Source organism: Zerene cesonia, chromosome 20, assembly GCF_012273895.1.
Source record: "Zerene cesonia ecotype Mississippi chromosome 20, Zerene_cesonia_1.1, whole genome shotgun sequence".
NCBI classification, from domain to species: Eukaryota; Metazoa; Arthropoda; class Insecta; order Lepidoptera; family Pieridae; genus Zerene; species Zerene cesonia.
The window spans coordinates 8,013,193-8,039,828 of record NC_052121.1 but is presented as its reverse complement, the minus strand read 5'-3'; the positions used below and the strand labels follow the sequence as shown (position 1 = coordinate 8,039,828).

At 33.5% G+C, this 26,636-nt stretch overlaps 3 protein-coding genes across 3 annotated transcripts in view; 2 read left to right on the top strand and 1 right to left on the bottom strand.

The window, feature by feature from the left end:
* Positions 1-634: 634 nt before the first annotated feature.
* Positions 635-3,046, top strand: LOC119834867 (15-hydroxyprostaglandin dehydrogenase [NAD(+)]-like). The gene is made up of 5 exons (XM_038359385.1): positions 635-876; positions 1,172-1,402; positions 1,717-1,893; positions 2,262-2,413; positions 2,903-3,046. The coding sequence occupies exons 1-5, from the start codon at positions 781-783 to the stop codon at positions 3,042-3,044; spliced, it is 798 nt and encodes a 265-aa protein (XP_038215313.1). The 5' UTR covers positions 635-780; the 3' UTR covers positions 3,045-3,046.
* Positions 3,047-6,858: 3,812 nt separating this feature from the next.
* Positions 6,859-12,614, top strand: LOC119835134 (15-hydroxyprostaglandin dehydrogenase [NAD(+)]-like). The gene is made up of 5 exons (XM_038359791.1): positions 6,859-7,009; positions 8,259-8,495; positions 10,357-10,530; positions 11,240-11,391; positions 12,376-12,614. The coding sequence occupies exons 1-5, from the start codon at positions 6,914-6,916 to the stop codon at positions 12,524-12,526; spliced, it is 810 nt and encodes a 269-aa protein (XP_038215719.1). The 5' UTR covers positions 6,859-6,913; the 3' UTR covers positions 12,527-12,614.
* Positions 12,615-13,323: 709 nt separating this feature from the next.
* Positions 13,324-26,636, bottom strand: part of LOC119835146 — an 88,200-nt gene continuing 74,887 nt past the window's right edge. Inside the window, exons 6-14 of the mRNA XM_038359816.1 lie at positions 22,942-23,294; positions 22,375-22,608; positions 21,304-21,492; positions 20,673-20,879; positions 20,154-20,361; positions 19,340-19,570; positions 18,807-18,994; positions 16,659-16,881; positions 13,324-16,404 (exon numbers count right to left, since the gene is read on the bottom strand). Of these exons, the coding sequence (XP_038215744.1) occupies positions 16,297-16,404; positions 16,659-16,881; positions 18,807-18,994; positions 19,340-19,570; positions 20,154-20,361; positions 20,673-20,879; positions 21,304-21,492; positions 22,375-22,608; positions 22,942-23,294 (1,941 nt within the window). The 3' untranslated portion in view covers positions 13,324-16,296. The remainder of the gene's footprint in view (positions 16,405-16,658; positions 16,882-18,806; positions 18,995-19,339; positions 19,571-20,153; positions 20,362-20,672; positions 20,880-21,303; positions 21,493-22,374; positions 22,609-22,941; positions 23,295-26,636) is intronic.

The window sequence follows — 26,636 nt, the reverse complement described above, 5'->3', positions numbered from 1 at the left end:
TAAGTTTCTACTTATAGGATATTTTATAACAAAAATGTGACAAAGAATAATTTTTTCGATATAAATACGCACATAAGTCGTAGTTCCTCAAGATAAAATATACAAGTACAGCCGGCAACATAGTTCGATGAGCATTTCATAATCTATGCGTTTTGGACTTATTATTTATTTATTTATAATTTTGTATCAGGTTAAAGATGTACATTGTACAGACTCTTACATATATAAATATATAAATCATACACACAATATACATATTGATATTCAAATAATGGAGTATATATAAAAACTCAGCACAAAATGTCACAATGACTTCGTGTTGCATTAAAATAATTTTCATTTGGATGTGAAGACGAATCCATAATTAATATGAAATGGTCAAACATAATTGTCTGTTTTGTGTATTTTTTGTCTATTATCTGGTTATTCTAGGTATTAAATTAAATAAAAAATGTGTCTAGACGGCAATCATAATATAAAAGACGTTGTAAAAACCTCAGATCAATTCAGAGAGTCGTCAACTTTTCGTGCTGATAGTACAATAAGAAAATCGCTGATAAAAACATTCTGTAAATATTTACGTAATCTGCCTCAGCAACTTAAATTCATTTTTAAATTATACATCAACGTGATATCAGTTTAAATTGTAAAAACCTAAAAAATATAATTTTTTTGCAACTACGTAAATTGATTCATATCTTCATAATATTCAAACGTCTTTAAGGCAATATAAACAAGAGCAATCAATTTATATCCAGTTTATTGAAAGTCAATCAAGACATGTTGAGTGTTGTTGACAAGGTTGTGATAGTGACAGGAGGCTCCAATGGCATAGGAGCAGAAATTGTAGCACAATTCCTACAAGCAGGCGCTAAAGTAAGTAATACATACGAGTTGTTTGAGGGTGTTATGATAATAAATTGTTTTAATGGTCGGAGTTATAAGCTAATAATGTTTTGCCCAAACGTACGTAACTAAGCTCCTTGTCTCTTCCCCAGTTTATTTAGTTTTTTGTTTTCATCTATAGACATTTCAATGACTTTAGTTAATACAGAAGTTCATCAATAATAAACATGTAATATATTATTTCAATACTCATAAGTATCATCAAAAACACAACTAGGTATCTATAATTTTAATCGAAGCATTTAGAAAAATATTTCTCTTTCAGTATGTCGCCATTTTGGATATTAACAAAGATGCAGGGATATCTTTAGAAAACAAATTGAATAAAAAACATGGTGAAAGAGCGAAATTCATCGAATGTGATGTTACAAAAGACGGTGATTTGAAAACTGCATTCGACGAAGTCATAGTAGAAAATGGATACATTGATCTAGTAGTCAATAATGCTGGTATCGGTGATGAAAGAAAGTATAAAAGTGTTATAGAAATAAATGTAGTAAGTAATAAAATTATTCATTATCATAATAACAAATTCGTTATTATTAATTCAGAAGATCTTCTGAAGATGAAGCATGATAGTTATATCTTAGTCTTTTTTGACTCGAATCGATCGCCAGAATTGTTTTTTTTATAAATTCAAATTTTCATTCAATCCTCCATATAAAACACGCTGGCGAGGAATTTTTAATGATTATTATCTTCTAAGTAAGTCAGAAACCAAAAAAAAAAAATACTAATGTAACATATATTATGTGTTGTATGTATTGATTCACAAACATGTGGCTAACATTATTTGGTAATTTATTTAAGACTGCCTTGGTTACATCTACTCTAATGTCCTTGGAATTGATGAGAAAGGACAAAGGTGGAAGAGGAGGAACCATCATAAACATTTCTTCTATTGGTGCCTTGAGTTTAAAATGCCCAACATTGTTCATTTATTGCGCTACGAAAGCAGCTGTCCTTCAGTTCACCACTGCTATGGGGGTAAGACATTTTACTGTGAGCGAAGTAGAAGTTCCTTTGCAAATCTCACACCTCCATAAATGGATTGCTTTAAATACAATTGATTGATAAAGGGAATAAATTAACTGGGTAAAGCTCCCCCACTCCCCGAAGGAAACATATCATATTTGCATGCCACTATTTCACGCTGATCTTCTGTTGGGACGTGGTACCTACCTGGGACTTGGGAGACATTCAAACTTTTCTTACAAAAGTTCCACGTTATGTGCATATCGTCACCGTAAAAATGAACGGTAGACTTGGAAAACTGGGATCCTACCCTGAATTATATATATTCGTGGTGTTCAATTTGCAAATATTTGTAGATATAAGATACTTTTCCTTTTCAGATGAAGCCATATTATGACAAAACAAATGTTCGTATGATATGTGTTTGCTTTGGAATTACAAACACCGATATTATACCTAATTTACATAGTTTTGATCCCGAAGTTACGGAGAGCATACCAAAATTGGTGCAATCGTATTGTGTTGCCCAATCGTAAGTATATGTTCATTTTTAAACGACACTTCGCAAACGAAGAAGGATCTCAATTCGTTGTGGATTTTTTTAATAACGTCGTTAAGAAAAATATTATGTATCAAAGGCTCGTTCACAATTTTTTAAGTACAATTTAGCGGTTTTTTAATGTACTGTGAGTCGGTACTATGAAGTCGAAATTATAGTACTTGCCTACATCGATTTTAATTACCGAAGTGATTGTGTCTGAAAATTTTTATTCGACTTAAAGGATGTCAGAATTAGGCTACATTAAAATGAGATCACAGACATTAATAAAAATCGGTAAAAGTTATAAGGTAACAAACGAAAAAAAAACAGACACATGCCATCACATCTTTTTTGAAGTCGATTGAATTATTCTCGATACTTATAGATAACATTCAAAAATTCCGAGCAGAAGCATCATAACCATGTGTATTTGGCAGATACATATCTTATTTTTTTAACAATCGTATCAATTTATTACAGCCCGGAAGACGCTGGGAAAGGCGTTGTAGAAGTTTATGAGAAAGCAGACTCTGGAAGTGTTTGGTTTATAGCGTCATCTGAACCACCGAAAAATATAACTGAAAATATAGAATCCGCATACGGGATGATGTTGGGAGAATAAATATCATTTTTAGAATATGACGCAAGTTTTGCTTATCTTGTATCTCTTATACAGTTATCAAGTTCAGAACGTATACCTATCCTTTGACGATGAATTATCGATTTTACCTGAAAGTTTCTTGAAGATGTCTTGAGGAATATTTTTATCGCATTATATTCATTGGTTAATAATTTATAAGTATAAAAGTGGAGTCCCGTGTTTCACTGATCGATTTTCTGTATGGACAAGTGATCACCTACTTGTCCATAAAGAAAATCGCGAGAAAAAAGCCTTCTGAGTCCTGCCAGACCGAGACATTTTTTTTGTACGTCCTCACCGGGAATCAGTTCCACGCTCACGCGTTAACCACTGTATCAAGGAGGCGGTCAATTTATATGTATAAATTATAATTTATAATCTATTTAGTCACTGGTTTTATTGCCGTTAAATGCGGTGCTATCTTTATGACCTTTTATTTGTATGCTTATCACATTCAAGTGGAAGATTATGTGTTTTATTGTGATGCAGTTGTATGGGTGTATTCGGTAATATGGTTCCACCTTCTTCTTACCAGAATTATACGAATTTAGATAACTGACTCTTACCCTCTTCGTTTACTCTTACACTTTTACATTAACATGAGAATGTTCCTTATTAATCAAACAAATCAACGTAAAATGCTTGCCATACATCAATAATGCGTTATTCTTTTTATAAGAAATAGTCTCAAAAGCTTAAGGTCATTCATTTCATAGTTCAGAAGAAATTTGAAAAATATGTAATTTTCTGCATTCCTGCTGATAAAAAATAGCAAATTAATACATTGACATTTTAAAATCCGATTATTACGAGTTTAAAGAAATAACCGTAAATGTAATTAATTTAAGAGTGGTTCAGTTTTGCTTGGGTAAGGCTAAAATAATATTAAGGCTATTACCCTTTACTCAATGAAATTAGCTTAACTCTTTTTAAGCAATATAAATATAAATGGCATTTAATAATAATTAAAGAGAATAAGGTCTTGTAATGTTTTACAAATATGGTATTGAATGAATAATTATTATGTCGCAAAACCACGAAACTGAATTAATGTCTACTGGAAGGAAATACCTTTCAAACATAAGTATTGATTGATTTGAATTATTGATATGAAGATTGGAAACTCGAACATAAGTATTGTTTCTAATTGTTTTAAGTAACTGAAAACATATGATAATTTACACCATCTACAGTAATGTTACAAAGAGGAAACTGTTGTATAATTGAATTTTTATGTTTGTAACTTCACTGAGGCTATAGGCATAGGCTATAAATGTACCTAGGGCGAAGCCGGGCGAACAACTGGTAATATATAACTCTATAGTAATAATGCAAAAGTAAAGAGTTCTCTGACTGAACGTTAAATATTATTTTTCTATAGGCTATTCTTTAATCCCGTGTCAATCCAGGCGGGCAGGATTTTGCTAATGTATGAATTTTAATACATACATGAGCATACAGGCTTTGAATGTTTCATGAAATATATAAAATCTATTGAAATTATTTTCACATCTTGAGACGTCAGTTGAAAGGGATACAAAGATAACATTTTTCTCAAGTAGTTCGATATAAAATAGCAAGAAAAACAGAAAAGGAAGGTTTATTATTTTTTTATATCATAGCGAGCAACCGAACTGGTAAACCATCACCATCGCCTAACAACATTACCGCTCTCTTTTAAGGGGTAAGGGATAAGGAAAGGATTGACGACTGGAAAGAAGGAATACTGTAAGTGTGAGAGAAATAATCGGGTCTACGGCTCCCGCACTCACCGTACGAAACAGTAGCATGCTGCTATTTCATGCCGTTGTTCAGCGGGGGTGTGGTTCACTATCACTACCTCGGTGAGAGTTGGCCCAATTCGTGCCGAAGCGTACTCGACTCCCACATTAATACGCTCTTCATAAGCGCCCATTTAACAAGGTTGTTATGTTATAATCATCAAAGAGTAATTGTACCAATAGTTGGCAGGAAGAGGATATTAGTACAAACTGCAATTCAACACAACTCAGGTCATATGAAAGTGAATTACTGTTATTATTGGTGTATGATAATCGATTATTACATTGAATCGCTAAAATTGGTAAGCGGTGTATTTTAGAATAGCGGTTATTATAATATAATAGAAATTTGCGTTTTTGATCTGATGATAATGTCAATATGATGTAATAAATTATATTTCGAATTTACTTTGTATGTAGACTATAAAATAAATAGAATATTTTTTTTTTGTTAATTCCGAAGAATGTGAGCTAGGGCAACAACTATTCATTTGTAAGGATATCCTATCGTTTACACAATCGCGCAAAGCCAGGCGCATAACGAGGCGAATAACGAACACGCGTAATATTCAAATAATGCATCGCTAATCGCCCTCAGATTGGGTTTTTCGGACATAATCCAAGAGAAGACGAATGTTTGAACAGTACTCGTATAACAAATGTTTTGTTAAATATACGATATAATCGAGAATATAATATGATATATTCGAGTCGCCTGGCGACTAGCAAACACAAATGCGTTATTACATCATTAAATCCAAGGTAAGGTACATGAAATGAAATGATGATTTCTGTCGATTGAAATGATTGCGACAAACTGTGATTTAAGGCTGATTAACTAAACTAACTACTACTAAAAGGACATTCTATACATTAAAATAAAATAGTTAAAAAAAAACTAAAAAACACGCTTTTATCATATTTTGCAAATTGAAAAATGGAATAATTTTATCAAATTAGTGTATTGTCATCGGTCCTCAATAAATCTACAAAGTTTGAACGAAATCTGGCCGTTTAAAGTGGGTCAAAATCGCGCCCAAAGAAGTCGGTTACAAACAAACATACAGGTGAAGCTAATAAAAAGCGTGTAAAAATGGGTATTATACGAAATTATTCATTTGTACTCAAATTAATTTCATATAATACATACATACTGAGAGCCACTCCTCACTTCCACTATTGTATCATAAAAATCTAGGCCAAAGTAATATAAAATAATCTGCAATTTATTGTATGTTAATTTTAGTTATTGTAGTAAGATTAAATCTCGGATTTCTAAATAATAAGATGACTATATATTAAAATTAATCATGGTTCCGTCGCTAAATTTAATAATGTATTATTACTGTGTAATAGATCATAGTAATTGAATACTAATTATACATATTTACTTAGTTTACTTACTTAATTTCGATCTACACTTCACGTGAAAATATAAACTTATGTGCGTGTTATTGCTAAAGTCCTTTTCAAGATTTAGAATATACAAAAACTACGATCTTTACCCAATGATCGATGTACAAAGATGAAGGTCAATGAGTCAAATGAGTCACGATGAACCCAACGAGACAATGTTATGAAAGGTCTAGTATATGACACTGATATTAGAATTGGAAGGCCAGTAATACCACAGTATTACGTATGTACTAAATATTGATTTCAACAAAATTTTAATATATTTAGAAGAGTTATTGCATCGATCTCTTTCTCGGTTCAAACTGAATGACGACTCAGATAAATTGCACTATCTTCAGCAAAATTATATCGAAGATATATAAAAATTTATACATATAATTATGTCGTAGTTAGTTAGTTTTTAGTTCAAATTTATCGTTTTTTTGTTGTACAACTAACCGTTAATTTATAAATATAACTAACTATTGTTCTATCAATACCATAGCTTGAGAATATTGCCAAGTGAGGTTTTTCTTCCATTAAATTTCCATTTCACCATAAAAAAATCACCATCGCACGCGAACGGCAGCCTTAACTACATTATGCATGATCCTTGAGAATGAAATCTAAACCACAAATAAAACAGTCGGCTGTAAACAGTGGCACAGAGAAGACATGTGTGAGGTGAAAGATAAAATATGTTTGGTTACTGGCGCCGCTTCGGGCATCGGGGCTGGGATTGCGCGGGCTTTTGTTGAAAAGGGGGCAAAGGTCAGAATCAAAAAGCTTTATTTCCTAAACTAAATGTTTTATTATAAATCATTATTTATTTTCAAAGGAGTTAGAGAAATAGTCTGTAAACTAATTTATAGTACTTTTATGGCATATAACAACGCTAGATAAAAAATGTTGTATAAAATAATTTAGAAATGTATGTCTGTTATACATTTCTATACTTATAATGAAGATGAAGAGTTTGTTCGTATGTGATAGATCGATCTCATCTCAGAAACAGGATTGAACTGGTTTGAGCTTAAACATTATTTTATTTTCGGATAGTGAGATTTTTTGATAGTAGTTTGAAGGGAGCAGAATTATAAAATGTTACAAATATTCCCTTTGCAGGCCAAGTTGCGTGTGTCAGTTTGTTAAAAGAGATTAAAATAAAATTATATGATCTGTACATTTTAATCTATATATATAAAATTCTCGTGTCACAGTTTTCGTTGCCAAACTCCTCCGAAACGGCTTGACCGATTCTTATGAAATTTTGTGTGCATATTGGGTATGTGTGAGAATCGGCCAACATCTATTTTTCATACCCCTGAATGATAAGAGTAAGGCAGAACAGCGTTTGCCGGGTGCAGCTAGTTATTATATAAAATCGTATATATTTAAAATAATAATTATGTATATAAAATCGTATGGAAATAAGTAGGGAGTAATACAGTTTTAGTTTTTTCAAATTTCAAATTTCTCATTCTTTCTTTAATTTACGTAAGTAGTATAAATTATGACATGCACAGTGTTTCAAAAGATAATAAAATATGCCGTTAAAAAACAATAAAAAGCTGTAACAATGAAATAAAAAATCTATGAATGCCATTGGTGATTCTAAAGCGATATAAATGAAGGATATAGATAAAGTAGTTAATTAGGACAATGCAATTTCTAACAAACAATAAGTCCGTTATCTTATTCAATTACTATGATTGTAATCTATAGGATTTTAGATACATGTTTCATAGACACTCACACTTTGATCGTCTCCTTGGTATAGTGGTTAGCGCGTGAGCGTAGAACCCAGGGGTCCTGGATTCGAATGCCGGTGGAGACACACAAAAATAAATGTCTCAGTCTGGCAGGACACAGAAGACTGATCACCTGCTTGCCTATTAAGAAAGTCGATCAGAGAAAAATCGTCGATAGTCGATAAGATGAATATCATCTGCCCCATATCCCACTAGGGGACACGGGACTTAACTTTTTTTCATAGACACTCAAAGTATATTTATTTCAGCATGTAGCAATTTTAGACATAAACGAGGAATTAGGAGAACAACTCGCTAAAGAACTTAATACACAATACGGAGAAAATAAAGCGAAATTTTACAAATGTGACGTCACCACTGATGAATTGGATGCAGCGTTTGATGAAACTGTAAAAACATTTGGATATCTCGATGTTATTGTGAACAATGCTGGTGTAATGAATGATTCTCCTTCAGTCTACTTGAAAGCAATTAATATTAATGTGGTTTGTATAGTACTTTTCTAATTGTATTTTATTGGTAAAATGACCTTCAAGCAATTTTTATTAGGTTCTCAATACTACATTAATGGGTAAATGAATGATAAAATGTTACCAAAGACAAAATGTAAAAATGGCAATGTTTCCTATATGACAAATATGTTTTTACATTAAAAGTGACTAATGGATTAGCGTTATACTTAGGATAGACAAAATCTGAGGCACCTGTTTGTCGTGTGTGTTAAAAGGAACTTTATAGGGATTTCTTTATAGGAAACTTAAAGCATGCACAAGGAAAGCCGCGGGCATGATGCTATCAATTCACATACTTTTTTTTTATTTTGGTTACATACTTTGACATACAGGTTTTTAATTAATTACTACAAAATGTACGAAAAAAAGAAGTTGACAATTTATAATACTATTTTTTATGTAACTTATAGTAAAAACGTATAGATATTATTTTAAGTAAAAATAAACTATATAATTAATAGATGTAGGCAACAAAATTTAAGGGAAATCAAAGGAACTCAACACTTCCTTCATTTTTAATGCAATATTTCAAATTTATTCAACGTGTATGCAATTATACACACTTCTATCGTTACGAGGGTTTTACATGTCTATTTTCTAGTCAGACATTAAACTTATTCGTAAATAATATACTAAAAAATAAGAAGTTAAATTCATAATAGATATTTTCTAAGAGCCTATTTTTTCTTCTTTGATAAATTATACCAATAGAATTTTAAGATTTGAATCGATTCGTATAGTACGTACAATTATAGAACTGTGTTCATTATAATTCATTTTATATGGTATCTGACCTACCAGTTTTTAGTATACTTTTATTTAGTTTACTTACATCGTAAAGCATATACGTATGAGGTTAAATCGTATAAGTTAGCGAAGGAAAACCACAAAATATACCACGGCGTGTTGTAGAGTAATAAAATATACACTGTTTTAGTAGAATGAGAAAAAATATTATGTGATTTTTAACGGCTTTGACTTATCCTAATATTTAAGATGAATGACACACTGATTACGCAATCGTGTGTGCTTCTCGCACCCATTCATGTGTAAATTGGTCCTATTTTTATCGAATAGAAAAAAGGTTTGTAAGAGTATTATTAAAACAAGTTAACAGTAGTAATATGAGTCTTTATAGAAGTTTTTAGCGTTATAGATGTCCAGATTAGCAAGTTATAAAATTTAGAAATTAAAAACTTTTTAACGGATTTTAAACGCGATTTATTCATTATATTATTAACCCGACGTTTCGAACACTTTACAGCGAGCGTGGTCACGGGGAGACTGATACAAGAAAATACTAAGTTATAAAATGTTTCGTAATAAAAAGTTCCATTTAGTCTCGAATATATATTTAATTTTCCAGAAATTGTATCGTTCTTTGGACATTTACATAGAGTGAAACCTTCCTTCCTATTTTGAAATAGCAAAGAATACTTCCAAATTGCGTACAGTTTATATTAGATAGTAAAAATAATTCAAAATTCTGCACTTGATTCTAGCATCCTTACACAGTCACAACACCTACTCGATGACCATTTTCGTATTTTTAGAATGTACCACTATTTAATACAAATACGTCCTCATCTGTTCAAAAGATTGGGGCAAAAAATATTGTTCTCGTCCATATTTAAGACTTTAGCTCATGCAATTTTTTGTTTTATTTGTAACTGAGATTCGAGCTAAGCATAATTTACAATTAGTTTGAGTTAAGCTATGAACAGCACGCTCATATCACCTTCTAAGACGAAAGGTCTATATATACTAAAGTAAACTCGTACTGTTTGTTATATAACCTTTTTACACATTATAATATGTTTTTTTTTTATTTCAGACAGCATTAATCAGGGGCTCTTTAAAAGCGTACCATTTAATGCGTAAAGATAAGGATGGTAGAGGCGGCACCATTGTGAATATATCCTCTATAGTGGGCCTTATGCAATCTTTTTTGTTACCAGTGTATAGTGCTACAAAAAGTGCAGTATTACAGTTCAGTAATTGTCTCGGGGTGAGTGCAAAATATAACACATATATATGTATTTACAGATAAAGAAAATGTATAATGCAACTATATGTTTGAACAGTCTACGTAACCTTTGTTCATAAAAGTAAAGTGAATATTTGTCCCACCGTCTTTGTACATTAAAACTGAAAAATAAAATGATGTTATCACAAGTGCATTGAAATAATCAAACAACAATAATGATCTAGTTCATGAGACTTATAGTGAGGTATATGAATAAAACGTGATAGACCTGGAAAAACAATCTGGAAAAATGTGACATCTCCTCACTTTGCCAGCTTGGTGGATTATAGTCTGAATCTCACTCTCACTCTTTTTTTTGAGTAAATCATGCATAGATAGATAGCCACGGACCTTGGGATAGAAGTTAATTCCGATTCCTACCGACTAAAACCCCATTGTATTTTGTCGAGCCGCTTAGGTGAAGGGGCCACGAGAGCTAGATAGTCTTAGGGCGGCAAGGTGGAATCACCTGTGGGCGACGTGAGCGGAACACGTCCCACGGCGTCTAACAGGTCTGTGTCCCCGCAGTGGGAACATCAATGCTAATCCTAAAAATATGGCATTGTAAATAGGAAATTCACAGAGTGATTTACATAACGTAACCGAATTGGTAGGTTACGCAGTTCGCATCTAAAACATGGAAATATGGGATGTCGTTTAAAAATATAAATAGTTTCATTAATATCCACAGGCTGAACAGAACTATACTAGGACTGGAGTGCGCGTAGTTACAGTGTGTTTTGGCACAACTGAAACTAATTTAATAGCTGGAACAATTGGAGCAATCGACGAAACGCTTGAGGCATACATATCTCCTGCTATAGCGCAAATGCCTTCTCAAGGGTAAGTTACTTAAGGTCCTATAGGAATAGAAATTATATTCTTCAATTGTTTACATACCATATTTTCTACACATATTATTTACGCGAGTTTGTAGTGTTGTATAGATCAATGTTTGTTATTCTTTTTCAAAAAACTTCAAAATAAGACTGGGGTTTTCAATTCGACTCTATACTGTACTGTACTTTCTCTGGACTCTATACTGTACTTTCAACTGGATGATTCAATTTTCATGTTTTTTTTTAAAGCCAAGGCCTTCTGTGTGGCCCCATTTAAATTAACATAATTGTAATGAATTTAATATTATTTATATTTTATTAACAATTGAATGCAAATGAGACTGCAGTGTGTGAGTGAAATGAAATGAGGAAAACAAGAAGTGTTTCCTTAACGGTGTTCTTCATTTATTATCTTGAACAATGACTTGCAAAACAATCTGTAAAGGTGGCTGTCGAAATATCGAATCTGGAAATTATTTTCAAAAAAAATAAAATTCACAGAAGTCAAGTTTTAAGTGCAAAAGCATGAAGATTTCTAACGTTCAGTAGCGAATATGACCATGGGTCTTTAAAAATTTTATATATAATTTTATGTTTTAAATTCGTAACGTTCCCGTGATCACGCTCGCTATAAAGTGTTCGAAATTTTCATCATATAATTATTTATCAAGTCATCATATCATATCATCATCTCATGAAATAAATCGCGTATATATCCGTTAAAAAGTCTTTAATTTCTTTCGAATTTCGAGAAGTCTAAATTTTCTAGAATCCTACTAATATTATAAATGCGAAAGTTTATAAGGATGTGTGTGTGTTTGTTGCTCTTTCACGCAAAACTACTAAACCGAATGCAATGAAAGCTGGTACGTAGACAATTTTTTTCCCAATATTCCTACGGGATACGGTTGAAACCGCGGGGCGCAGCTAGTAACACATAAATTAGTCGATTAAATCACTAATTTCACTTCATTTTTATGCTTCGCAGAGTTGATAATGCAGTCAGAGGTCTTATAACAGCATTTGAGGAGGGAAAAAGCGGAAGCACCTGGCTGGTTACATCTGAGAGACCAGCGGAGAATATCTCTGAAAACGTTAAAAAGAGCTACGAACATTTGTCAAAGGGTGTATTTAATTAAGATGGCAGCACATGATGTATTAGTACGAATTGTATTTTGAATGTTTTAATATGGTGATTTGTTATTTGAATAAAATATTTTTTTATGACATCTTTTTTATTTCATCTATGGATTTAAGATATTTAGGATAATAAATACAGGTAATAACCTGTCTGATTTTTGCTTCCTATCATAACGCTAAGAAAATATTCATAATTATATAAAATAACTTTAATGCTTTATCTCCAAAGAGAAATCAGCTTGATGTTAATTTTAACTTTTAACCTCTAAACCTAATTACCTATACTACACCTTTTTATCGCAATTAAATCAATTGTATTTTAGCAAATAAAATGATTGTGGGAATCCTTTATTTCAATTTATATTTATATTATAAAAAGAGTTGCCATCAAAGAGTTAAATATAATTTTGATGAACAAATTTTCGATATAAAACGTGCAAAATTCAGAATATTTTATGAGTAAAAGCTAGGTTTGTACGTTTTGGTCCCTTTTGCCTAGTTCTTATGAAACTTAGAGCACAGATAACATAATACTATACGAGTACTTTTAGTGACATAGACGAGTCGACTGCATATCCAGTAAAGAAACGAGCGAAGGTCGACTTTATATTCTATCCTCTTATAAAATAGTTAATTTAAGTTAATTACTACTAGATCGGAAATCATTATAAAAAATGACTTGAGTAAAATTAACGAATCAGAAAAAAAATGCAGGTATAGCGGAATCTCGGAACCTTATGTAATAACCATAAAGAATATAATTGGTTTATGCAATCAGGAAAATAAAACCACCGAGTCATGCAGTAAATAATTTTATTTTAAAAACTTTTATCATCATAACTTTTGATAACCTGTGAATGTGAAATTATGCCTCTGTCTTATACAGCTATTTACCATCATTATTGTCTTCCAGGATAATACCTGACTTGGATACGCTTCCAATTGTGGAAATATCAATCGTTTCAAATTAAAGCGGGAAAACAATCCAGAACTCGTACATTATGGAAGACGATACACTTTCTACGTCATCGTGCCTATCCTAATTAGATTAAACAAAACTTCTACTACATTAGGGTCGTTTCCCGAAAATTAGCAAGATTCTTTTGCGATAATCACGCTTATACGCTTCCAATTGAGCCAATGCTGAGCTAATCAGTTCGTTTGGTCCCCGAGCCAGCGACAGAGTCCGTGACCAATTTCTTTCGGACTGATATTTTGTACAATTTTTAAGGTAAGTGTATTATTATGACGTGAGCGTTATTTTCAACTTCGTTTGTGGCCATTGTGACCTTCCAAGTACGTAAAAAATTAGTGATTTCCTCCGGCTTGATAATTTGTTAAAAAACCAATGTGTTGAAGAAATAAAAGGATTAGGCTTCAAATAAATATGTGAAAAAGCTATAATTGTGCTGGTGACGTGCCCCATAATCAGATCACTTTTTAATAGATACCTTTCAGATAATGAGGTTACTACAATCTATTAATTATATGTTCAAGCCGGGGAAGTGAAAATTATGGCCATTACTAGCCAACAACGGTAAAGACAGCCACCATACTTCATGTAACTCTTATTTTAAGCATTGTATAAGTTATCGGTCCGAAATAATTGAATAACAGAACTTGCGCCTGGTTCGAGGACCGGTTCATATGACGTCGTGACTGACATGACAGTTAACGCGTCAAATTTTAAGCAATTTATTGAAGGAGGAAACTGTAAGTAGGTCTCTGATATTGAAATTCTATTGACGGGCTTGCTGTTAGAAAAATGTACCTCTCACATGAAAGATACTGTTTACTAATAATATATTTTCGAATTATATATTTACTGCGCACTGTTGGTACTTAATTAATGAGATAATATTTTTTTAATCGTTCCAATGCATAAAAATCTTGCCATACTGTCCGTCACGTTAAGAATTATGACATAAAATTTTGATGTGAACACACATTTTTGAAAATCGTTTTCACATTTTCTAACTAGTTTAATAAATCATCATACGAGCACACTGAGAGATTAACAGTTTTCCAAAACATGCTTTTCACAAAACTTCAGACTTATTTTTTTTTTAACTTTTTGACCAATAACCAGCCGGTTAAATATTTAACTTTATCCTTTTAACTACGCCTTGCGAGCCTAATGGTTTATTGATAAACAAAATCTGAGATTGTATTTGAAGTAAGCGTGAGCTGGCATTTGTAATCTTTGGATTTACAACTTTTACAGTCTACATATTATTTTAATAAAAGTAACTATTCTTATAATTTTAAGAAATGCCACGCTAATAATTTTGTCTATAAAGTTTAAAATATGTTCGTACGACCACTGTTAACAAATATGTAACAACTATTTAAAAATATAAATCTTTACATACATTCACCATTAGAACACAGGTTTGTTTATCTTTCACTATTTGGCAGTGACATGGTGAAATGATTATCATATTAAGCCTGATCTATAGAAATATCATTGCGATACTTATTTCTTATAGCCCTTTCGATAAAAAACACCTTGACCCATTAATGTTATTACCGAAAATCCCTAAAACTCTAAACTTTTCCATGAATCCTTAGACCAGGCGTGATCAATAGACAAATTTTCTTCAATATTTGTTAAGTCTTTTTACAATAAATTTTTTGTCACTATCATCCAAAGATGCGATGACGTATTTTAGCGAATCCAAATCTAATATTTGTTTTGTACTAACCTAAACATTACGAGGTCGTTATTTATATCTCTACAATTTTACTAATAGTTAACTCGATATTATAATAAACTTCAATAATTTCCTTGGGAAATAAATTTATATCACTTTAATACTTTACTAAGATATGAATTAGTTTAATCTTTATTTACACTTTAGGATATTTTATTTAAATTGCTTCCTGAGGTGGACTTGATTTACCGTTTATTGGGTATAAATATTTAAATTCAGTAATTTTGACAAATCATCATTCATATTTAAAATTTTACAATAATGAACACATAATCTTATTTGGCAGATACAATATAATCGGTAAATCATGTAAATTTTTATTAATATTTTAAAATAAACATAAATTTTTGGCAAACTCATAGCCAATACAATAGTTTTCGTCAATAGACGTCTTGATAAATTGTAAAATAAATTCTGTACAATTTTCGGGTACTAAAATCACACTTTTTAATTTCGTTAATGAACTTTATAAAATGGCAGTAATGTATCACGTATACGAATTTAGGGAACACAGGCTCATCGTTTATTTTGATACAATTGAACGTAATTATTGCCACAACGATATTTTATATAAATAACTACTTATCGATAAAATAACGATCGATTCAACTAATTTATTTACAATCTCCTCATTTTGAATCACGTAACACAAGTTCGAAACATTCAGCCTAGAACCGATCGGTCTGAAAATTTAAAAATTGTGCGTTTAAAAATGCATAATTCAACGAAAGGAATGCTGTAAAACTCTTACAACTACACAAGGCATCGAACGTATTTTAACAAGAAATCATTCAAACCGAATATAAAGAAACTGACCGATCGGCAGCACTTTGGTCCAAGGCGCGCTTTAAAACTATTCAATTTCGAGTAATTATATACATCGTACTCGGGACTCGTATAGTTCGACCGAGCGGGCAACGAGCGTGTCGAACTGACGCACTCGCTGTCTGACGCAACAACTGTCAAATTCAACAAACGAACTAGACTCCGCGCGTGGAGAGTCACACCGTGGTGACTCTGTCTATTTCCACATATCGCACGGAGTCTTCGCTTGGTCAGCAAATCACTTCTTTCTCGTCGAATATGGCCGTGTCTGAGGAGAGGCTCTTGAGTCGCTGTTGGAGGGCGGAGCGCCGCCGCCGGCAGCTGCGGGTGGCTGCTACCTGATATTGTTATATACATATTTATTTATTTATTGGTATAAATCACAGAACAAAATATTAAATATGTATACTAATAATATAATCAATTATAAGTAAAGTCAATACAAATGTAAAGTAAGTTCGAAAAGCGCTTCTACCCAACAAGATTTAACTACCTACACAATTTCATGCTAACCATTTTCTCATCAACAAAAAATCATACAAAAACCCATAAAAAATGTTCAAAAAACTTAAAAAAAAATCGCAATACTCACTACAACGAACGCGACACAAGCAACGAACGCAACGAAACCAGTCAGGTAGTGGTACGGCGCGTTCATGAACGGCGAACACTGCGTGAGCCGCTCGTCTTCACCGTCCGGGCACTGGCTGATCCCGTCGCACCACAGCGCCGCGGATATGCACGCGTCTATCGACGGGCAGCGGTACTGGCAGTCGCCGGAGAGCGCGAACACGCCACCATGCTCGCTGGGATGTCTGCGAAAAAAACTCTTTTACAAATTCGTCAAGGGTGAAAATATCTTTTTTACTGTAAATGGGTCAAGACCGATGTATAGTACGAATAGTAATTGAAACTTAAAATGTATCTATGCTATTGTGATAAATCTGGAGAGGTTTTTAAACACGCAAAAGTTAGGAGCTACGAGTTAGAAAAATTTTACTATTTTTGTTCTGGATAGTCCAGATATCAAGGAAGGCCTTGTAACACCCTGCGTCATGAGTAGCAATGAAAAATATAGAAAAAGCGAGGAATATGATCTGTTACTTTTGAGAGCTATGTAATAAGAACAGATTCCAATCAAAACTAACAAAAAATAATCAAATATGTTTACACAGGCCTCCTATTAGAGTTCAGGCCATAATCCACCACACGGCCTTGGCAGGTGTCACATGTCACATGTCGTATAAATTTTATTTCTGTGACGTGCCAGTATCTTCACCGTTTCGAGCAGTGGTGATGTTATCCAGATGCGCAGGTAAATTGTGAAACCAATTTATTTCCTGCACGCTCTCCTTGTCTCCACCTCCGACTTATAGATTTTAAGTCATCCATTGAGCTACTACTGCTTATAATAATAAAATACTAGATATAGATTGTAAAACTCCGTGGCCTTGGTTAGATAATACAATAGTCGAGAGGAAGCTAATAATTCTACGTAAATCTTTTGTTCGATGCTAAACGCGAAATTATTTAAGTATAGGTATATTATAAAATAGTGATATTTAATACCTATTTCAGATAAATTACATTGCGAAACTAAATTATAGCTTGAGTATTACATAACGCATATCTTGCCAGTTTAATTATGCACCGATTTTATATAATTGACGACCTTGGTAATGAAATCGTCAGGGCATTCAACCCGCAGACCGGATTTGACAAATGCGAGACGAGTGATAAAAACATTGTTTCCCGTGCTTATTATTTGGTTGGCAATAATTAATAATAATAACTTCGATAATATTTTTGTGAATAACATAAAAATGTATTTGACACAAGCTCTCCGACCCCGTCATCGCTTGCGTGGCCAACAAATTTTGTTACTATTTAACTTACCTTAAAAAACGTATTTTTTTTTAAATAATGTAGCCTATAAGTTCAATGTATTATGGTCAATAACCGTATTAAACTTTGTCATTCTGCGCAGTGGCTTTTACGTGATTGGGGCACATATAAACAGGCAAAGGGACAATCAGGCAAACAGATTTGGGGTCTACAAAACTTATATAATGCATAGCAATTACTCAGTCTGAAAAATAATTTACATTCACAGAATCGGTTTGCTAACAATTTTTTATAAGTTTAGATTTCATTTACCATATAAATGTTAAAATTATGCGTTTATCTGTTTTCTTTATTTTTCACATACACAACAGAATCAAAGGTCATACTTATGCTACATTTTTTCAAAAGTCATCCCTTGAACGTTTGAAATAGGAACATGAAAAATTTTGCTCAGTAATTTGCTTTTGTAATTTATATTCATTTATACAAGATTTTATTTTTCTTCATTTTGTAAATATTCAATTACTATGACGTTTCAATCAAGTTTGCAAAAAGAATGTATACAATAGTATAACAATTACAGAATAATTCATAATTTGACTTATTGGTCAAGTGCCAGTCGAATCTGCGATGCTGAGTCTCCCGTACAAATAGAGAGAATCTGCAAAAATGGTCACTCATGCTATGACCGTTCTTACAATTGCTTAACTTCGATATTTATTCATGTCATTCTGTGCAATATACATAATCTCTGAAAATATCAACTGTCTATCATAGTTCATGAAATACATCCTAGTGAAAGACGGCCGGACGGACCGAAAGGCAGACAGACCAATGGACAATAGAGTCTTAATAATATGGTCAGATAATTACTGCTATTAAAATATAGACAAACCTTCTCGAAAGTTCCAACCACGTGACGTAATAGGAGCCGCTCTCGACAGCTATAAGCTCGACACTAAGAGACCTGGGCCAGTCCAGCTCCACTCGGTCCGGGGACGGGGGCGGCGCTAGCACATGTCTCGCGAGAGGATCCACTTCTTTTATCCACCCGTCTGAGAATATTTCCACACTTTGTTCTTCCTGAAAGGAAACGCATTCATCTTAAATAGTTTTTACTCTATTACTTATTGAGAAAACTTCTGGTCTATATATATTTCTTATGGGATACCATTGAGTATATAAATGGGAGACTCTTCCAAACATGTTCATAAAAGGGGGGGTGATAAACATCAGTTTCATTGATCGATTTTCTTTATGAACAAGTAGGTGATCAGCCTTCTGTGCCCTGCCAGACAGAGACTTTTTTTGTGCGACCCCACCGGGAATCGAACCTAGGACCTCTCTCTTCTACGCTCACGTTAACCACTATGCCAAGAAGGCGGTCAGATAAATGTTCATAAATAACCATAATTAATTTTAAATTACCTGTTTATGAGGCGGATAAGGGCAAATATACATCGGCGCTAAGCCCCCCGTATAGACAGCTATTCGATTCTGGGTGAGACACATATGCCTCAGGTCTGGTGCTACAGTGATGTTGTTGAGGAGCGTGAAGTTGTCCAGATCTGGTTCCTTGATGATACTGCCCTCTATCTTCATGTAGAGGTATCGCCCAGGTGAAGGGTCTATCAGCCATGGACGTTGGTCGCAGCGGTCCTGAAAAATTGGTGAAAAAAAATTATTGTCATGGTGAGTTTTGTGTCATTTATTGGCTAAGAATATTATGGGCAGCAGACAAATCATTTTAGTTTTCAAATAATTAATGAACATTATACCTACTTAATATTCTCATAATTCAACTATTTTAAATATTTCCATTATTTACGTATTATGACTTACATTTTCTTATCCTTTTTGTTACATTGAGAATGCAAAAGAAATCAACATAACATCTGACCAATTTCTAGTGCACTTAAGCGTGTTAAATGTTCTGTGAACATCTACATTATAGTTTCATAATCCATACATAGATGGCGTTGTAATAAATATAAACATCGTTCAAAGAGTAACATTACTGAATTGCAACTTTAAACTAACACTTAAACAATTTTGAAATAGTATGGTATGGTACAAAGACAATGTAAGTAAGGAATTATTATAATAACCTAGACAGGAGTAATATTGGTGGAATTAGACCATATTTCACTTATATTCCTTAATATAAGTGGAAAATGGTATAAGTCCTTAGTTGGGCAGATCAAACAGGCAGTCAAGCCAGTAAACAATACATTTATCTTACCATATCTATCATAGAAGAATACAACAGCAATTCCCCGCTAGGACCGTGCACTTTATGCGTTCCTTCGCACACGGCTTCCACTCTCACAAACTCAACGGACGCCTCAAAACCGAATGACCTGAAGTCGTCTAAAGCAGTCATATTCACGACATCAAATTTTAACTCTGCCACCGTAGATGATGACGTAAATTCGTAATCAATGACGTCACTGGAAAAATAACATTTAGTAACTTAAGGTTCAAATAAATAAATAAATAATGGCTGGACTTAGCTGAGCATAGACGCTGGATGGAATCAAAATATCTCTGAAACTATTCACCGCACATATTATAGGCGTCAAAGAACGAAAAGAAAGAATTGTAGAAGTTCTAAGGGCAATAAATTAAATGGTACTATTAAGAGAGGATGCATTTCTGTGGCACTATAACAATAAAATAAATACTTAGGAGTACGGAACTCCCACACAAAAACAAGACAAATCTAAGCTGTATATGGTACGATATGTTCAGAAAACGTTACCTGCACAAGCAATCCCTAAGTACTCCCGGACCACTATCCCTCCAGGGTCTATCAAACACTCTTACTGCTGCGGTCGGGTCTCCCCCGCAACGGTACCAGGGCGAGTGGGCTGAGTGCACTGATCTACAGAGCCTTCCACCGCTCCGGACACTCCATATCTTAAGACGAACCGCTTCCCCAGGATTCGCCTCGAATCGATATGTACAGCTGAAATTATATGAGTCTGTATTAAAACTAGTGCCTAATTTGAGGCTTTGGCTAGTTGCTTTATGGATTATTAAAGGAAGGCAAAAAAGCAGATAATATTACTACTGCTAATAACTTCAGTTTTAGTTATTAAATATTTTATAACAATCTTTTAATTTTGTATATACATGTGATGAGCAGATAAGATGCTAGATAATAAGGAAATTTGTTTGGATAAGATTATTAAACTCAATCGTGGTCTGTCAGAAGCAACAATGTCAGTAAATAAAAATGTACATATAAATAAAACAAAATTAAAATAGCGCTATCAATGAATGCCAGTCCATCATTAGCTCCAACTCATTTAAAAAGGGCTTATGTTAAAAACTAATGCACTATATCTTGAAACTTAACCATTTCACTTTGTCATATTAAATCCGGTTACCTAATATTACGGTTGCCTCCTCTCCCATATAAGAACACATCTCGCGGTGATGAAAATGTTACTGGAGGGTCTGCAGGGGCCTCAGGGAAGGAGCGAGACGCGAACCTTCGAGAACACGGCCCTCGACCCCAGGGCTCACCATCTTGGTGTAAATCCACAAACTCGTACAGGGCTTTGAAAAACACAGGTCTAGAAAAGGAAAAGCAAATTTAAATTTTTATGTTTAGGTAATCATTATGATAATGACACAGACCTCTAGGGAATTAGGCCATAATCCATCACGCTCGCTAAAACGGGTTGGTACACATTACATTAATAAATTAATTCATGGACAATGTTTTCAACATTAACGTTGATTGAAATGAAAGTTTGGTCCTGGTAATAAATTGCGAAGTTGGAAACTCTTATTATGCAAATTACAAAGCAATTTCCTTGTGAACAATTTGTTGTTAATAATTCTGCTCTGATAAATATATTTTATGAGCCTTTAAAGGCCTCTGTTTTACATATATTATTAATCATCAAAACATGTTTTTACTAGTGGTTGACTCTTATATAACACTTGTCTCAATATCGCCAGCAACTACCAACTAAAATTCTGTCAACATCTATTTATCATATATGCCATACGAAAACAATGTCTTACAGTGAACGGTTGTAATCAGTTGAAAACAATTTTAAAAAAGTATAATTTTTTTGTGTTTCTAACCACGTAACTCTTTGTTGGGTGAACCGATTTTTATGGTTCTTTTTTTACTTGAAAGTTGGTGCCTGCCTCATGGCAGGCAGGTACCTCATGGTCCCATTTAAATTTTGTTCTAGTTCTGACAAATTGAAGGCAGTTTAGTTTTTTTGTCAAGAATAATTATAGCAAACAGCACACGTAGACAGTAACTATTATTACGCCCATTTAGGTGCCATCTCATACAAATAACCTTATTTTGAACTTCCTTTTCCAGTTAGCGTAACCATCAAGATATTAATTGCAACTCAGCCATACAATTCCGCTGTCTCAACAAGTCTTAAAAAGCTAATAGACCGCGCGTAATTTACAAAGTTCGAATGACCTACTTTAAAGCGGTCCCCTGCGTCAGCTTCAGTTCCAACGTAAGAGAGTCCCCTTTGGATAAAAAACTCTCGGTTCTTGCGCACGCCCGCGATTTCCTCAGCAATGCGTGTTCGCACGTCCTCGGCGCCCTCTCGCGGCAGAACCGCGCAACTAGCGTCGCGTTGGTTGGTGGCCGGCCCACAATAACGGACTGGGGTGAGGTGGCTCTTGACATTTGCACAGATCGCTCCTTGTCACTGAAATTAGGAATATACAAAGTGCGGTTCACGTGTGTTTTGATTTTTCATTGGTCATACTAACATAGTGAGGGAGCTAATTAGTGAAATGTAAAAAATTATTGCTGGCATCAATAATAGTCAATTTTATTTATTCTGGATTTACAGAGAAGACATTATTGGTACAATTACTATTTGAATGAGTATGTTACTTAATTAATATCGAATCTCAGATTGTAGAATAATGCAAATAAAACTTCGCAATGCGCTTATTATTATAATATTTGGTATAAAAGAAATTTATACAAAACAACATTTCGCAAACCGTAATCGAAACAAACGGCGGACTCTCACCAAAAAATGTCGCTACACCCCGGCGATATCCTCATAGGACCGTCCCATATATTCAAATGGCTGCCGCAGTACTCATCCTCAGGCAGATTCGGATTAAGAGCGTTTGTCACGTAAAATTTTAACACGGAGAACCACACTCTAAATCTCGGGGCTGAGAACTGGCGCCTGTAGATAATATTCCGTCCCGAAGGCCCCGACGTGTCTATCCCCTGCATATGATATAAGCAGGTGGTATTTGGCGGCAACGAGTGCTGTGGGTGTTCCAACACACCTCGCCCAGTCCCTCTAATCCAGAATTCGCAGGCTCGCTTATTTTTCGCGTAGGTCGGCGATTGTTGATCGACGAAACGTACCTAAAACGGTTTATTATGGTAATATTCATTTTATTGCGCTCTGAAATCTAATGCTATCGTATACTCTGCTATATCAACGTCTCCCATAAACGGTATTGAAATATATGAAGCGGGTTTGATAGCGATTGATTTTTAATGTTGTTCAGTCTTTAGCTTGTAATAAAGACATGACGAGGGTGTGATATTCTAAGGAGAGGTCAAGAGGAATTGAGATACCTAGTAACCTAGATTTTAATATGATCGCTTAATTTTATAGCTGTGAAAACTATCTGTTAGCGACTATGTAGGGAGGGAAAGTGTAGAAAACAATTAAGCATTATATTTTCTCTTAAATTGTGGGTTATGTAATTAGTTAATTGATCCATTTCCACTTTCGGGTACTCTAATTAAAAACGTAATTAAACAATTGGTTTTAATGACCCATTTATTCTTTAAGATATCCTAATTTAAATATAATAAACGCACAGGTTAATGTTTTTTTGCCTATACTAGCTAAATAAATAGGATCGTACATTATATTGAGTAATTATTCGATAAATATCATTTGAATTTTGGAGTTTTTATTACTAAAAAAAATAGAACAACCGGACAAATATAAAGATTGGAGTGCAGAATAGTATCTAACAGAATAGTATATAACTTAATTTCGACTACAATAATATTACTACGGTAAGTCATACTGACGGAGAGGAAGTTGGTAACTAATTTAACTTTGATTCAATTATTCCCTGATAAATAAATAGCAGTGATACAGGGTGAACTAAAACGACAAACTCGTGTAATAGAACTTATGTCTGTATCAATCAATTGATTTATTCTTCACCACACACAAACCAAACTAAGCATGACTCGGCCGAAAGTTTTCTTTTCCTCCAACGTGGAGCATTATAAGTAGGTGGAGTGAGTTCTGTACTTCGGTCCTGTGACGTAAAAAGGTCGTGGCCTAATTTGATAAGTTGAAACAATGGGCGCGACCGCAGTTTACTGAATGCTCCATTATAATAACTGGCCGTACGAGCTCAGCTAATTACGCTCTGGCATAGACCCAAACAGGGTCTAGTGTTTCTTGATTTATTGTTAAACATGAGTGGATTTTTAATTACAGTATTAAAAAACGGATAGTGTGCATTATTCTAGATGTTCATTGTTTCGTTGTTACTGCCAATTACGACTTGGAGTTGCAACAAGGGGGAAAATTAAAATATACGAAGTGAAGAAGTTTTAATAAGTACATTATACAGGTACAGTGCCCGCCACTTGAATAGCCTCACCCTATTTTTTATGAGTATTATAATTACACGTGATAATTTGTATTCATAAATATCAAATATAAGTTGTACGCCGTGACGTTTATCGAACGACACTTAAACAAGTCGGAATTTGTCTAAGCGCTGTTTGTCTGTCTTTGTTGGAAACAAAAGAACTAATGCGTGCCGTCCACATGAATAGCCTCAGTTTAATATAATCGTTCAACCCGTTCATTCAAGTTTCGCTTTTAAATATATTTTATTAAGATTAGATAATACAGACAATATTGTATAAAGACAATATTCTATGTAGACAATATTCAATTGTGTACCATCAGTTACGTGATAAAAAAAAAGTTATTGTAACTATGGGACGTGGTTAAAAACTTGCGAGTTTAGAAATTAAAAAAGTGAATTTTTATTTAACTCAAAATTTATCTCATCGTGAGGAAGCTAAAAAATTGGTCGCAGGCCAAAGGTAATTAATAATTATGCAGAAAATTAGGAAAACTATGGCCACCGGTATAAAGGACGCACAAAATTTGCAACTTAGGATCGTGAACGTCGTCTTATTTTACGCTCTGCTTCAAATTCCAGTCAGACCGCCAGGCAAATAGCTAGTAAAATAAATACTAGGGCATCTCTTTCTACAGTTCGACAGATTATTAGAACCTTACCTTAATTCAAACGAAAAACAATTATGAGCAAACCTCCTTTGAAAAATGTCATGTGGCGGCTCGACTGTCATTTGCTAAAAAGTACGTGTGCTGGAAAACTAAGTGGAAAAATGTGATGTTTAGTGACGAGAAAAAGTTTAATTAGGTGGACCAGATGGAATTAAATATTATTTTCACGACCTAAAGAAAGAACCAAGAGTACTATCATGTCATCACTCAACTGTCGGCTCGATGATGGCTTGGGGGGCAATTTCTTATTATGGTACTGTTGGTTTAATTGTGCTAGACGGAAGACAAAATGCTGAAAAGTATTTAAATTTATTAACCCAAACAAAAAACAAGATCAAAAAAGTAATGGGTAGAAAAAAACATTTTGAGCATGATAATGCTCCCACACACACGTCAGCCATAGTTACGAAGTGGTTTGAAGAAAACCAGACCGAAGTTCTAGATTGGCCATCCTTGTCCCTGTGAGGCTATTCAAGTGGAAGGGGCAATTATTTGTTTGACGTTGTTTCTTAAAACTTTGATTAGATAATAATAAAAAATTTATTTGCTATTATAAGACTTCCTGTTTTATTTAATATACGATGCTTGATGTATATCTCCTTTTTATATTACTATGTGAAATATTAATTTTGACGATGAGGCTATTCATGTGGCGGGCACTGTATATATGTCATGTTTTTTATTGTTTACCGTTTCATGAACAATAATTGTAACTTAATATGTTTCGACACACAATTAATATGAACCAACCGTCTTGATAAATTGTAAAGAAACTTTCCACTTTAATAACAATAATTTATTTACAGCTAGGTGTATCAATCAATGCTATAACCGTTGTCGGTCATTATTATAAGAAATGTAAACAAATGGATCACAACCAAAATGTCAATTCAAGTTTGCAAGTCTCAAGGGAATCGGAGACGATTAATTATAGAGCTCTCTAAAATTAAATTGAATTTTACTAAGTGTAATTATTTCAGCCAGCTGAGCGTCTGAGTAAATCTGACTCAAAGACAATGGCTTTAATAATAGAATCTCAAACATAATTAAATTATACGCGTCTGCCATTTTTTACCGTTTTTATGTCATTTCATTCACAATTCTGATATTCAAAACTTATATCTATAAATTAATGTTACATCTTAGTAAAATGGATAGCAATGAAACCATAGGTACGTTTGTCGTTCGTGACGTAATTTGAGTTTTAGCCACCATGCATGATAAATTACTTACGTAAAACACACCTTGACATAACTATCCTACTTATATCCTATACTACTATTATATTATTCTACTAATATTATAAATGCGAAAGTTTGTAAGGATGTGTGTGTGTTTGTTGCTTTTTCACGCACAAATTACAGAACTGGTTGCAATGAAATTTGGTACGTAGACAGCTGGACAACTGG